The sequence below is a fragment of the Streptopelia decaocto genome, assembly GCF_964273445.1.
Source record: "Streptopelia decaocto genome assembly, chromosome: 19".
NCBI lineage: Eukaryota > Metazoa > Chordata > Aves > Columbiformes > Columbidae > Streptopelia > Streptopelia decaocto.
The window spans coordinates 7589570-7605149 of NC_138674.1; the positions used below are offsets into that span (position 1 = coordinate 7589570).

The window sequence follows — 15580 nt, forward strand, 5'->3', positions numbered from 1 at the left end:
AAAATTCACTCAGACAGAAAAGCACATAAGAGAATGAATTACAAAGGAGATGACAATATTCTAATGACTAAAAATAAACCACCAACACCATGAAAAAAAAAAAATTATAGAAGAAAAGCAAACCACAAACAAAGAAACAAACCAAACAAAAAAAAGATGAAATGTAATGAATTGTTTTATAACTGCTATGCAGAAGCTGATAAGAAGACTATCGCTTCAGGAAAATATCAGTCATCAGTTTGCACAGGGCATCCTTGAGCTCCTGGTTCCTCATGCTGTAAATGAGGGGGTTCACTGCTGGAGGCACCAAAGAGTACAGAACAGACACCACCAGGTCCAGGGATGGGGAGGAGATGGAAGGGGGCTTCAGGTGGGCAAACATGCCAGTGCTGACATACAGAGAGACCACGGCCAGGTGAGGGAGGCAGGTGGAAAAGGCTTTGTGCCGTCCCTGCTCAGAGGGGATCCTCAGCACCACCCGAAATATCTGCACATAGGAGAAAAGAATGAAAATAAAACACCAAAATGCTAAAGAGGCACTGACCACAACAAGTCCAAGTTCCCTGAGGTAGGAGTGTGAGCAGGAGAGCTTGAGGATCTGGGGGATTTCACAGAAGAACTGGCCCAGGGCATTGCCCTTGCACAGGGGCAGTGAAAATGTATTGGCCGTGTGCGGCAGAGCATTGAGAAACCCAGTGGCCCAGGCAGCTGCTGCCATGTGGACACAAGCTCTGCTGCCCAGGAGGGTCCCGTAGTGCAGGGGTTTGCAGATGGCAACGTAGCGGTCGTACGACATGACTGTGAGAAGATACAATTCTGCTGAAATGAAAAAGTCAAAGCAAAAGACTTGGGCAGCACATCCTTTGTAGGAAATGACCCTGATGTCCCAGAGGGAATTGGCCATGGATTTGGGGACAGTGGTGGAGATGGAGCCCAGGTCAAGGAGGGCGAGGTTGAGCAGGAAGAAGTACATGGGGGTGTGCAGGTGCTGGTCCCACGCTATGGTGGTGATGATGAGGCCGTTGCCCAGGAGGGCAGCCAGGTAGATGCCCAGGAAGAGCCAGAAGTGCAAGAGCTGCAGCTCCCGTGTGTCTGTGAATGGCAGGAGGAGGAACTGGATGATGGAGCTGCTGTTGGACATCTGCTGCCTGTGGGCATGAGGACCTGTGCAAGGAGGAAAAGATGGTGATGGTTTAGATGAGACTTCTCTGGGAGAAACCAAAGCCATTTCCCACAGACCCTCCCACAAGGAGACTTTTCTTTTTCCAGGAGAACGTCCTGGCTGGAGCCTCCTCAGTGCTTTATGAGTGTGCACTGAAGAGCAGGGTCTCTGCCCAGGGGCTCCTGAGGAGTCACCCTGACCCTGTGTGATTGGGTGGGCAGGGGCCAGTCCTGGGGTTCAGCTTTGTCAGATGGAACCGCTCCTGGTGCAGAAGGGACTGTCAGCATCTGCACCCCCAGGCCTGAGAAACTGAGTTTGAGAGGCTTGGTGTTTCTACAGCTCCTTCTCCCCTCCCACCCTGTGAGTGTTGTTGGGTGTCAGAAACCCTCAGCATTTCTGCTGCACTCAGGGAGAACAGAGCGAGTCCTGCGAGACCAGAGGGTGCCTGTGGGTCAGTGCAGGGTGAGGGCAGCTGCTCTGTCCCTCTGTCCTTCTCCAGCTGCCCTGGGCTGGCACCTTTCTGAAGTGGACAGTAGATCACACTCCCATGTTACCCTGAAAAGCCACTGGGAACTGCAGAGGGCAAAGGGATCCACCTCAGACCATGACATGTCTCACCCTTTCCTAAGGTCTCAGAACCCCACATTTAGCCCAGGACATATATGACATATTTCACAAACCTAACAGCATTTTCTCTGTTGTAGCATTTCTGTGCTTCTCTATGGGGCTTTAAGATAACACACAGATGCTGTAGGAAAGGTTTGCATCCTGGAGAGAACCTCACAGCTTGGAGGAAAACCTCAACAAGACAGCCAAGAGACCTATTGATGGCATTTGATTAAGGGAAACTCAGCTCATTCCCACCCCACAGACTGCATTGCCCACACCCCACAGGTCAGAGCAAAGCTGGGACACGTGTGCCCATGGACACACCCGCACGAAAGGACCCACAAGATCAGGCTGTGACTCTGCAGCTGAAACTGCCATCCCCAGAGAGCCTGACAGCAAGAACAAGATCCCAACAGCAGTGACCCAGAGCAGGGGAGCAAGAAGGACAATGCGGTGAGGGTGGGTGTGAGAGAGGCCAGGGCAGAGGCAGCCGGGCACTCAGACAGCATCACCCTTCCCCAGCTGTGCAGCCACCTCCCAGACACCAACACTGCCGGGCAGCTGCTCTCAGCCCCTGTGCTCTGCAGAGGAACTGCAGCTCTGGCTGCACAGGAGCTGCTTCATGCCTTGGAGCCCCCGGCCCTGAGGGCAGAGGCTTTGCTGGGTGGGACAGGAGGCCAGGGGGCTGCTCACAGGAGGGATCTGCACTGCAGGGGGTCATAGGGACTTTTCTCTGTTCTCCCGCCCATAACAATTCCGGGTTTAGTTTCCTCTCATTTCTGATCATTTCCCTGCTGCCTGGAGATTCTCCCCCTGGGAAGTGTTTCCCTGTCCATGTCTGTTCCCTGTCAGTGCTCACAGACCATCCCACCCTCTGTGCCCTCCCCCTGGCCCTACAGATCCTGCCTGTTCACAGGGCACTGCCTGGGGGCATCTTCCTGTCTGCAGGCTGGAAAACAGGACAGGTCAGACTAAGGCTGACAGGTCCAGCCAAGGTGATGCAGGTGCTGTGCACAGGCAGAGCGGGGGGGAAGGGATGTCATGAGCCTTCTGGCAGATGTACTGATCACTCAGAGTTGCAGTTCAGGAGTCTCAGTGACTTGTTTCAGCATGAGAGCTCATTTTCATTTTATCCTTTCCTGTACCCCTGAAAAGACAGGCTCAGGAAAGCTCCTTATCTGTCTGGTAATCCTTGTATCGATCTTCTCTTTGAGGCACCGCTTGGAAAAGTCCTTGAGGTGATCTGGAGTTGTGAGCAGCCCTGACCCACACTGCACCCTCTCCACAGCAGAAGCAGCTCTCCTGTCCTGATTAGGGGTCCCTCCTTCCGCCCACAGTTTCTCCCCACAGCACCGTGGGGATCTCCCCGGGCAGGCTGAGCGCTGACCCTGGCAGGCGGCAGAGTCCCTGCCCGGCACAGCCCTGGGGTGCAGGGACCCTGCTCTGCAGGACAGCCCTGGGCACCCCTGGGTGCTCACCCGGTTTCACAGCTGTTCAACATGGCCTGACAAGAGCCCCGTCCTTACAGATCCCACCAGCTGTGCCTGTGCCAGTTTTAGGAGGTGCCTCCAGGAGCTGCAGCTGCATTGCCCTGCACCCAGAGACTTACCATGGCAAGGGCTGCAAAGGTTTCTCCTCCAGTGAGCTCTCAGTCATCCTCCCAGTCCTGACCACCTTTAATCTCTCTCTGCCTTGCTCGTCTCCTGAGATCCCCAGGCAGAGCCCTCAGCCCTGCTGCGTGTGCAGAGGAGCTGCTCCTGGGCAGAGCTGTCTCTCTGCAGCGCTGCCGCTGCCATGAGCTCCCTGTGTCCCAGGAGCCCAGCCCAGCTCAGCAGCACAGGAGCAGCCCAAGGCGCTTTAATGACCCCTCTGGTGGGTTTGGTGCTGAGTCCATGGACCTCAGACCCTGGAGGAAAGTGATGAAACTTCTCAAGAAGTCAAAGTTAGATTCAAACTCCGAAGTTTCTTGTAACGTTAATGGGTCCCACTGAGGGAACCTGCTGAGAAACAATATCCAGGTTTGGTTAGAGAAGAAAACTGGAGGTCAGGAAAAGCACAGTAAAGGTGGCTCTGATGCTCAGTAAACCTGGTTGTGTTTCTTTAACCAAAAGGCCAAGCCCTGACCCTCAGCCCTGGGAAGTCAGATCCTGTCCCTCCCACGTTGCCCAGGGCCCTTCCTGGGACAGTGTGATGTGGGGCTGTGCAAGGCCAAGGGCAGGACTATGGTCCCACACCTCCCAGGTTCCTGGCTGGGGACAAGGAGGCCATGAGGCCCCTGTGCTGGAAGGACACGGTGTCTCCTCACAGGCATCAGAGGTGCAGACAACAGCCACAGCCAAGGGGAGAAGGAGCTCATGTCTGGTGGGGCTTTCAGCCTCTTTACATCCCGTGATCATCTCCACGACAGCCTGTCCTGTGCTGGGGCATCCCCTGCACCTCTGTCCCTGCAGGCTGGAGACATCCCCCCTGCTGCCCCACCTTGCTCCTGTCTGAGCATCTTCCTTCCTTTGCTGAGATCTCTCCATCCTCCCCAGCTGCTCCTTGAAGCACAAAGCCTTGGGCTGATGCAGACTCCCTCTGCTGACCTGCTCCACCACAGCACTGCCCTTCCACTCACATGCCTTTCTGCTCATGTCCAGCCTGGACCTCCCCAGCTGCACTTTGGCCATTATTTCTTTCTCATGCTCTTTCCCACTATGAAAAAACCTCCACCACCTCTGAAACTGCCCTTCAAGCACTCTCAGGCTACTCCTGCACTGCTGCAGCCTCCCCAGCGCTGCTGGGCCAAAGCAGCCCAGGTCCCTCAGCATCCCACACCATGTGCACAAGGTGCTGAACCTGCCTTGGCACAGCCCTGCACTCTGCAGTTCCTCCCTGCTGCTCCAAACTGGGAAGCCGCACACTGGCACACACCCGTGTGTGTGGGTCACACCAGTGCTGAACCGACTGGGATGAGAACTGCAGGTGTCTGGGTCCCCACGCTCCTCCTCATGCAGCCCCGTGTGCAGCTGCCTTGTTCATGGTGAGCGTGCACCACGGGCTGGTGTGGGGACCTTGGAGTGCCCAGGCCCTCCTCCTCAGGGTCACTGCTCAGCGTGCCAGGTCCTGCTCTGTCCTGATGGATGGGGTTATTGTCCTGCCCTGATCCAGAACTGCTCATTTCTCCTTGTACAAGTTCAGAGCCTTCTGATGGGCGAATACCTGATATTCACAAGGTCTGGACTCTCCCATGACTGAAGCTCCATTGCTCAGCTCTTAATGTTTGCACACAGATGGTTTATTCTGATGAGGGTGTCTCTCCAAAGATAACATGCATGAGGAGTTACAGGACACTACAAATACCATCTCCTGGAGGAAACGTGGGGTCTTGGGGCCCTGCTGCTCATAATGCCAGATGTCTGGAGTCAAACAGATAGGTCCACTTCAATTTGGAGAGCAGCAGGAATGTGTGGAGCTCTGTCTGGGGACAGACAATGTCAGCTGAACGTTGAGGAGTCAGCATGAGAGGGCAGAACAACATGGGCAGTGTTGTGGTGACTGCACATCAGCTACAGACTCACTGATGAGGAAAAGGAATTAGATGAGGCCTCCTTCAGACAAATGAAAGAAGCCTCATGTTTCCAGGATGTGTCCTCCTGGAAGACCTAAGATGTCCCAATATCTGCAAGGTACCAGCCATCCAGGAGGGTTTGGAGCTCATTGACAACATCTTCCAGACACGGGTCACTGAGGAGTCAGTGGGGTGAGGTGCCCTGTGGGACTTCACACTTACAAACCAGAAAGAGTTGGTCAGGATGGCACAGTCAGGGATGGGAAAGTGGAGCTGAGGCTCCTGGGAGATGATTACAAGGCAAAGAGCAGGATTTCAGGAGAGCAGGATTTGGCTGCTGAGGGACCTGCTTGGGTCCTGTGGGATATGACCTTGGTGTCTGCAGAGCTTTTTTCTCCCAGTTCCTCCCTCCTCTCTCCCACCTGCTGTTGTGCAGCATTTTTTACCCTTTCTCAAATACAACATCACAGAGGTGCTGCCAACATCACTGAGTGGCTCAGATTTGGCAAGGAGTCCATCTTGGAGCAGCTGAAATCGGCTCTGTCTGACATAAATCAAATTCCTGATCTTCTGTCAGCAACTCAAGGAAGTCACCAGTCAATGAGCAGGTTCCTATGGGGAACTGTAATTGAAATGACATTCACTGGCCAGGCCAAGCTGCAGGTGCCAACAGCCCAAAGGATCTTGGGCCAACTGCTTAACAGAGCTACCTGATGGGCCAACAAGGGTGATGCTCACCTGGATCTGGAACTGGAAAACAAGGAAGAGCTGGTGAGGGATATGAACATCAGTGTCCACCTTGGCTGTTATGACCAGGACACAGTGGGGTCCCAGGCACCAGAGGGGAGGGAGGAAGGCCAGCAGCACAGCACAGGCTGGTGGGCTCCAGAGGAGAACACTTTGACATACTGGGGGATGGCGGGTGAGGTGGTGACATGGAAGTAGGTCTGAAAAGTGAAGGAGCTCAGGAAGTATGACAGGCCTTACAGGACAGCCTGCTACAAGCACAGGAATGGTGTCTCCGAATACCCATGAAAAGAAGTTGCTCCTCTGAACTGTTGGAGCTGCAGGGCAGAAAGGCAGCACACAGGAGGTGGGAGAAGGGGAAGCTGCAAAGGAGGAATTTAGAAACCTTGTCCATGGATGTGGGGATGACGCCAAAGGTGCCCTGGACTTGATACCTGCACGGGAAGGGCAGCAAGATGAGCTTTCACAGCTTCATTTGCAGTAAAATAATAGACAGGGTGAATATGGACCTGCTGCTAAACTTGATAAGAGTAGAATCAGACAGGACTGACATACTTCATGGCTTCTTTGCTTCCATCTTCTCCAGCAAGGTCTCCTGGGCCTTTGTTCCTGAAGGCAGGAGTCTGGAGAACACCCAGCAGTGGATGGGGCTCAAGTCAGGGGTGACCTGAGCAAACTCAGACACCGTTACAGAACAGGAGATGGGTCATTTGACCAGCTCCGTCAACAAAAGTATCGCTGTGCTGTGGCACCTGAGATTCCCAGGGTCACCCACCTCTTGGTCCAGAGGAGTGTGACTCCTCTTCAGGTATCCTGGCCTGTCTCCTCGCTCACATGGTGATTTAGGCACCCACTTTTCTGACATATTCAATCTTTATCAGGAGATGCAACACATCAATACGAACTGGAGGCTGCTGATGCCACCTGTTCTGGAAAGGGAGGGAAGGGCGAGCAGGGAAGGAAATAGAAGAAATTTGGCTGTATTGCTATTTATTGTGGAAATGCTCTCTGTTTGGCTGTTCCTGAAATCCCTCTAATCATCCACACCAGTCTTGAAGCCTTTAGGAAAATGATACACAGAGCCTTGGCTTGTAAGAGCATTTTGTATGTCAATGAGCCCTCTGGTGCCATGATCCTGAACTGCAGATGCTGAAAGAATGAACAAACCTCTAATGAAGTGAAAGGCAGAAGCAAACCCCAAGTTTCTGAGGGTGTTTGGACCCCATGAAGGGCCATCACTGACACAGCTGTGAAGGAAACAACCAGTGCAGGTCCCTGTCCCTGGGGGCTGGTGAAGGAAAGACTTGGAGACACTGGTTCCAGGTGGTGAAGGCCATGCGGAGGTGGCTCTGATGCCATGTCAGCCCTTGATGCTTGTTCATCACCAGAATGGCTGAGGCCTGACCCCTGGGACCTGGTAGATTTTTCTCCAATGTTTTTCAAGGCTTTTCCTGTGGTCAGTGTCAGTGTTTTGTGTTTTGGGGTGGGTTTTATGTCAAGTACTGTTACTTTAACTGCAAGGCTCTGGTTTTCTGTGGAGTTGGAAATGCCCGTGAATTCCTCACAACTCATCCAGCTTCTTTCATACACCTGGCAATGGTCACCAGTCTCCTCAATGTCCCAGTCCCAAACTTGCTTGAATCCCCTATTTGGATCCGTACCCATCACTCCAGGAGGTTCATGCATTCTCCAGGCTCATGGATGATTCCTGAGGACCATCCAAGTGTGGGCAGTGTAAGAGAGGAGCAGAGCAGGGTCAGCTCATGGGCCATGACTGAGCACAGCCACCCCAGCAGCAGCCGTTCCCCATCTCCCAGGCACAGCCATGCCCACAGCATGCAAATGGCACTGCCATACATGATTAGCCCAAGAGAGGCCTTTCTACCTTCTGTATTCCCAGGAAAATCTTCCTCCTGTTCCTCCTCAGCTGCAGACATCAACTGCTTTCCATTTCTGGGCTCAGACATGGCTGGAAGGGTTCACTAAAGCCATCAGCCATCTCATTGCTTCTCCCTGACATGCCCTGACCCTCTCCCACACCTACAATGGCCAATCACGGCTGCTCAGGCCTCCTGCTCTTCAGAAGAGGCCTCGAGCTTCTTGGTTCTTCCTGGTGCTTATTATGAACTTCCTCGCTCTCTCCAGAGTTCATGGCGAGCTTTCTTGTCCATAACAGCCCCTTTATAACCATGTCTCACTAAATGGTTGTCTTTGTATGATCATTTGTGCAGAAAGGGCAGTCACAGGACAGCACCCAATATGTCAAAACTGATGCCGAGTGAAATGCCGTAAAGCCCCGATGAGTTCCCCTGTGTCTGTGTCTCTCCTGGAAGGAGTCTGTCCCGAGAAGGGGATCCAGCTCCTGCCACTCTCTGCAGAGGCACATGAGCAGTGTCCATCACCTGGGGACACAAAGGGTGACGTTTGCCAGACCACCCGACATCTGAACCACTTAGATGTGTGCTTGTGGATGGGGTATGGAGCCTTATAGTGCAAATACCTATTTAATTGTCACTGCCAGAGGGGCTACCACTGAGGCAGTGTACTATTTTATAGATATTTAAATATAAGCATATAAAACTGACATTCCTAGACAAATTACACAAATATTTGAAGGACTTTTCATGCCTTTTAACATGATTATCCACAGAAGGCCCATCAGCTTTACATCTCAGGAAATGGGATGCCAGAGTTCAAGGGCAGGCTCTGTGCTGGGATGTGGAAACTGAAAGGTGCTCCCATCTCCCAGCCCCCTGCCCTCCTCAGTGAGGGTGTGAGACATTCTGCCAGCGAGGGCTGAACTCACAGCCATGACCAGTATCTTATGTCCAACTGCAGCCAATGGTGTCCTGCCAGCTCAGGATTGGAGCTTCCATTGCTGGATGTGTTTAAAAGACATGGAGATGTGGCACTTAGGGATATGGTTTATTGTTGGAGTTCTTATGTGGAGTTCTTATGTTGGAGTTCCATGTTCTTATGTGTCTTTTCCAAAATAAATGATTCCATAATGCTGTGATTGTATGATTGGAGTTTAAATTTTCAATTGTCACTAACCGTAGCTTCTGTTCATGGTGGCTCTTGTTTGGCACAACTGTCCTGGCTCTCCAGGCTGGTTGGGCACTGGTTTGGTGCCTGCACTGGAAGTTTTTCCCTTCCTTGGGTAAAAGACTTGGGTCACAGATGTTTGAAGCAGTCCTGTAAAATACAGAGCAGGCTGAGCTTTGGAGCCAAGGGATGACAGCGACGTTTTCAAGGATGTTTTTGAATAGTGGTTCTATCACTAATAACCATAACAGAACACTCCGTATTCTTGGTTATGGTGAGGAACTAAAGCTCCCAGCAGTCATTCTCACTTCTCAAAACACATATTGTGTTTCAGTTTTTGGCCTCTTGTATGAAGTTCTTAGAACAGTGCCTTCTCTCACTTCTACCTTTTTTTTTTATTGAAAGAATACACCTGTTGGTCAGAATTTCTCCCAGTTCATCCCTCTTCCATACATTTTCTCCTTTCTTTTTCTGGTGTGAGGGGCAGGTGGCATAGGGGAGTTGTTTCCTTTGTAGCCATAGAAAGCCAAGGAACAGATCCCAGCTTAGTGAAAAGGCACAAAGGAAGCCAGAATCTTTATGTGGTGTGCACTGACACAACATCATTCCCTATATTTCTAATCTCTGAAGTCCCAACTGTGCAGCAGAGATTGGAGTTATAAGCCCCATTCATCTGCCCTGTTTGGCACCATGTAAAAGGGAACTACCCCAGTCAAGAAGTTGGTTTTGATTCTCTTCAAAGCCTGAAGCACCACATTGGTCAGGAGATGAACCAGGATGCTCAGAGAGGACTAAAAATTCTTGCTTTCCTAAAGTTCAGATGTTCCCTGGAATCTCAGCAGACAAGTTGTGCCAATTGCTCGGTGCAAGGAGCTGGTCAAGAGCCTCGTCTTCATTTCTATAATGATGGATTTGATGTCTGGCTGTTGTGCAGACTCTGTACATGGATGCTGACACCTGTTGAGCAACCTGCTCTGAAAGGGTTAACAAGATGGGCTATTCTTTCTGGAAGGGTATTAGGACAGCAAAAAATAAGATCTTGGCTCAGGGCAAAAGAGAAAGGATGGAAAAGTTGTGGTCATGGCTGTTTGGGGGCACTTGTAATGCAGCCCTAGACCTTCTCTGAATTATTCCTGTGCTCAGGGAGCACCTGAGAGCTGTCCCTAAATGGAAAACATGAAGGGGAAGGAAGGACAGCGTCATTCAGGCTCAAAGGGAGCTCAGGAGGTGTCTTGACCAACCTCCTGCTCACAGCAGGGTCAGACCAGATTGCTCAGGGCTTTATCCAAACACATCTTGGTCACTTTCTGGGACAGAGTGGGTGCGCACTCCTGGGAAACAGCTTCCAGCGCTGGACCGTCCTCATGACTGGAAAGTTTCTCCTTTTACCTACTGTTCTTCTCAGCCCAACCATCCAGCTTGTTTTATAGCCATTTACTTGAACATCAAAGCAGACCATAATATCCTGCATTGGACACATGAATATTGCAGGGGATGATGATGGATGCCTTGCTGACTTGCAAGTAAAATACCATAACTATTGTCCCCACATCCAGCAACCCTGTCGTTTCCTCACAGAAAGCAAAGAGGATGGACAGGCACAATCCCCCCTGCAGAAACCTCTTTACATGTTTAGACTGAGTTTTGATCTGGACTGTTGCTCCTGTGCTTGAGGACCAGAAGAACCTACTTCTGCCACCCTGCCTGGCAGTTCATTCCATCCGTGTCACAGCTCTGTCTGCAGCACTGACAGCTCCAGCTCCCCCAGTCAGGTCCCTGGCTGAGGACATTGCCTCACATCTGGGCTGAACCACCCCAGCTGTGGCGCCAGCCCAGCTCTGACCTGCCACAAGAAACCTGGTACCAAGTGTCCAAGAGCCCATGTGTGCAAAGGCTTTGAATCAGAGCACAGAGCACATGGCCAAAGATTGATGAATGTCTCTCTAGACCTAGGAGTATAAAACCAGAATAAAATGCCTAAATTCCTATAACTGAAGATATTCCTTCCCCAGTTTGCAGAAATTAGATACTTTGCTGTAATCTTCCTGGTGTCCTGCCTAATGATGGGACAACAAAAGATTATTCTTATACCAATTCATTTTTTTTAAATGAAAATACGATTCTGGAAAGAAGTGTCTCTGAAGAGGAGAGAGAATCAACATAACTGTTCACTTCAACTTCGAAGCTGTGCCATTGGAGCCCCAGAGACACCTGGAGGGAGCCCAGAGGGGACAGAGAAAGGGACATCATGGGCTGCTCCTGTGCTGCTGAGCTGGGCTGGGCTCCTGGGACACAGGGAGCTCATGGCAGCGGCAGCGCTGCAGAGAGACAGCTCTGCCCAGGAGCAGCTCCTCTGCACACGCAGCAGGGTGAGGGCTCTGCCTGCAGCACCGAGGGCACAGGAGCCAGGCACAGAGAGATTAAAGGCAACGTGGGGTGGTTGGTTGCTGAGGATTCAATGAGACAAATCACAGTTCTAACACGGTAAGTCTCTGGCTGTAAGGCAATGCAGCTGCGTTTCCTGGAGGGAGACCTTAAGCTGGTACATCCCACAATTTACAATTTATCTGTCAGGTCTCCCTCACAGTATCTCTGTTGTAGAGGAGAAGAACACACTCCAGAGCAGGGCTTCCCTGCTTCACTGTCACAGCAACAGGGAATGATGACAACTTCTGCTGAGGGTGACTGCAGGGGGAGCACCCAGGGGTGCCCAGGGCTGTCCTGCAGAGCAGGGTCCCTGTCTGGGGGAGATCCCCACGGTGCTGTGGGGACAAGCTGTGGGGGGAAGGAGCATCCCCGATAAGGGCAGGAAAGGTGCTTCTGCTGTGGAGAGGGTGCTGTGTGGGTCAGTGCTGCTCAGAACTCCAGATCACCCCCAGGATTTTTCCAAGGGGATGCCCCAATGACAAGATCAATGTAAGGATTACCAGACAGATAAGGAGCTTTCCTGAGCCTGTCTTTTCAGTTTCCTCTCCCAAGGGTTGTGGGGTGCAGGAAAGGATAAAATGAAAATGAGCTCTCATGCTTAAACAAGTCACTGAGACTCCTGAACTGCAACTCTGAGTGATCAGTACATCTGCCAGAAGGCTCATGACATCCCTTCCCCACCCCTCTGCCTGTGCACAGCACCTGCATCACCTTGGCTGGACCCGTCAGCCTTAGTCTGACCTGTCCTGTTTTCCAGCCTGCAGACAGGAAGATGCCCCCAGGCAGTGCCCTGTGAACAGGCAGGATCTGTAGGGCCAGGGGGAGGGCACAGAGGGTGGGATGGTCTGTGAGCACTGACAGGGAACAGACATGGACAGGGAAACACCTCCCAGGGGGAGAATCTCCAGGCAGCAGGGAAATGATCAGAAATGAGAGGAAACTAAACCCGGAATTGTTATGGGAGGGAGAACAGAGAGAAGTCCCTGTGATCCCCTGCAGTGCAGATCCCTCCTGTGAGCAGCCCCCTGGCCTCCTCTCCCACCCAGCAAAGCCTCTGCCCTCAGGGCCGGGGGCTCCAAGGCATGAAGCAGCTCCTGTGCAGCCAGAGCTGCAGTTCCTCTGCAGAGCACAGGGGCTGAGAGCAGCTGCCTGGCAATGTTGGTGTCTGGGAGGTGGCTGCACAGCTGGGGAAGGGTGACGCTGTCTGAGTGCCCGGCTGCCTCTGCCCTGGCCTCTCTCACACCCACCCTCACCGCATTGTCCTTCTTGCTCCCCTGCTCTGGGTCCCTGCTGTTGTGATCTTGTTCTTGCTGTCAGGCTCTCTGGGGATGGCAGTTTCAGCTGCAGAGTCACAGCCTGATCTTGTGGGTCCTTTCCTGCAGGTGTGTCCATGGGCACACGTGTCCCAGCTTTGCTCTGACCTGTGGGCTGTGGGCAATGCAGTCTGTGGGGCTGGGGAATGAGCCGTGTGTGTCCTGGGCTAAGCGTGGGGTGCTGAGAGCTTAGGAAAGGGTGAGACCTGTCATGCTCTGAGGTGGATCCCTCTGCTCTCAGCAGTTCCCAGTGGCTTTTCAGGGTAACATGGGAGTGTGATCAGCCCCCATCTCAGAAAGGTGCCAGCCCAGGGCAGCTGGAGCAGGACAGAGGGACAGACCAGCTGCCCTCACTCTGCACTGACCCACAGGCACCCTCTGGTCTCGCAGGACTCGCTCTGTTCTCCCTGAGTGCAGCAGAAATGCTGACGGTTTCTGACACCCAACAACACTCCCCAGGGTGGGAGGGGAGAAGGAGCTGTAGAAACACCAAACCTCTCAAACTGGCTTATGCCGTACTGGTTCCTTATCACTGGGAGAACAAATGCCGACAGTCCCTTCTGCACCAGGAGCGGTTCCATCTGACAAAGCTGAACCCCAGGACTGGCCACAGCCCCACCCAAGCACACAGGGTCAGGCTGACTCCTCAAGAGCCCCTGTGCACAGACCCTGCTCTTCATTGCACACTCATCAAGCACTGACAAGGGCTCCAGCCAGGACGTTCTCCTGGAAAAAGAAAAGCGTCTCTTTGTGTGATGGGCTCAGAGGGTCTGGGGGAAATGGCTTTGGATTTTCCCAGAGAAGTCTAATCTAAACCATCACCTTCTTGCACAGGTCCTCATGCCCAGAGGCAGCAAATGTCCAACAGCAGCTCCATCACCCAGTTCTTCCTTCTGCCATTCACAGACACACGGGAGCTGCAGCTCTTGCACTTCTGGCTCTTCCTGGGCATCTACCTGGCTGCCCTCCTGGGCAACGGCCTCATCATCACCACCATAGCCTGGGACCAGCACCTCCACACCCCCATGTACTTCTTCCTGCTCAACCTCGCCCTCCTCGACCTGTGCTGCATGTCCACCACTGTACCCAAGTCCATGGCAAATTCTCTCTGGGACACCAGGGCCATCTCCTATGCAGGATGTGCTGCACAGATCTTTTGTTTTTTGTTTTCTATAACAGCAGAATATTCTCTTCTGACCATCATGTCCTATGACCGCTACGTTGCCATCTGCAAACCCCTGCACTACGGGACCCTCCTGGGCAGCAGAGCTTGTGTCCACATGGCAGCAGCTGCCTGGGCCATTGGGTTTCTCAATGCTCTGCTGCACACGGCCAATACATTTTCACTGCCCCTGTGCAAGGGCAATGCCCTGGGCCAGTTCTTCTGTGAAATCCCCCAGATCTTCAAGCTCTCCTGCTCACACTCCTACCTCAGGGAAATTTGGCTTCTTGCTTTCATTGGTTTTCTGGTTCTGGGATGTTTTGTGTTCATCATGGTGTCCTATGTGCAGATCTTGAGGGCCGTGCTGAGGATCCCCTCTGAGCAGGGACGGCACAAAGCCTTTTCCACCTGCCTCCCTCACCTGGCCGTGGTCTCCGTGTTTGTCAGCACTGCCGTGTTTGCCTACCTGAAGCCCCCCTCTGTCTCCTCCCCCATCCTGGATCTGGTGGTGTCTGTTCTGTACTCTTTGGTGCCTCCAGCAGTGAACCCCCTCATCTACAGCATGAGGAACCAGGAGCTCAAGGATACCCTCTGGAAACTACTTCAATACTCACTACTTCAGGTTAATAAGTTTCATGGTATCTCACTAGGGCTGCAATAGAAATAGCCAGGACTAACTTTTCTTATGTGTCTATATTTTTCCATAGTGCTTTTGCTGGCCTTTGTTTTTTGGTTCATGCCTGTAATAACATAATTCTTGGCCTCCTGCGTGTCTTTTCTTGTATCAAAGACCTCATGTACATATGTATATGCGCTCCTTGGTTTTTGATAAACTCAATAAATAAAGCAGTAGGAAACAATTTGTCTCAGGTCCCATCACTTCACTCTCCTCTGGCACAGGGGGAGCAGCCCCAGGATGCAGGAGGGTCCAGGAGGCAAATGCTGCCCCATGGAGGAGCAGCCCTGGTGGCCTTGTGGCTCCCCATGGGCACCTCAGTTGTCGCTCCCTCTCTGCCGCCAGTGACTCGAGGCTGCTGCTTCCCTGGAGCCACGGCCAACAGCAACAGCAGGATGCTTCCTTTTCAGTGCTGGTGTCTCCTCAGAGACACCGGCTTTGTTGAACCTGCAGTGGAGCTGGAGCTCAGGATTGATTTAGAGATCAAGAAAGGTCTCGTGGAGAGCAGATACTGGTCCACAGTCACATCGCACACTGCCTACTGGTCATCTATGGATATCACTCTTTTCCTTCTAACCTTCATGTGCAAACATGACCAAGAAGACACCGACGCATCCAGTTTAAACACTCTTTGAATTTTGGACTGGGGATGGGGCAGGATGGGAAAGGCAATTTTAAAACAAATGGCTGTGCCCTTGGATTTGTGGGGCTCCTAAGGTCTCATGTAACTTGAGACAGTCCTGTTGTCCCTACAGTGGCATCCCTGAGGCTGCAGAGAAGCGGAGGCCATGTGAACCATTTGATCAGATCTGGTCTCTGTGCAAACACCACCATAAACACAGGGGCTCCTCAGGGCAGGGCAGAAGACTGGACGCCTCTTCCAAAGCTG

The 15580-nt window shown here is 52.4% G+C and overlaps 2 protein-coding genes across 2 annotated transcripts; one reads left to right on the plus strand and one right to left on the minus strand.

Moving 5' to 3' along the window:
* Positions 1-208: 208 nt before the first annotated feature.
* LOC309447959 (olfactory receptor 14J1-like) lies at positions 209-1141 on the minus strand (the record flags this gene model as incomplete). Its single annotated transcript, XM_082069103.1, has 1 exon — positions 209-1141. One exon carries the CDS (start codon positions 1139-1141, stop codon positions 209-211), a length of 933 nt encoding a protein of 310 aa, XP_081925229.1.
* Positions 1142-13710: 12569 nt separating this feature from the next.
* On the plus strand, positions 13711-14676 carry LOC309447960 (olfactory receptor 14A16-like; the record flags this gene model as incomplete). The annotated part of the gene is made up of 1 exon (XM_082069104.1): positions 13711-14676. The coding sequence occupies one exon, from the start codon at positions 13711-13713 to the stop codon at positions 14674-14676; it is 966 nt and encodes a 321-aa protein (XP_081925230.1).
* Positions 14677-15580: the final 904 nt, after the last annotated feature.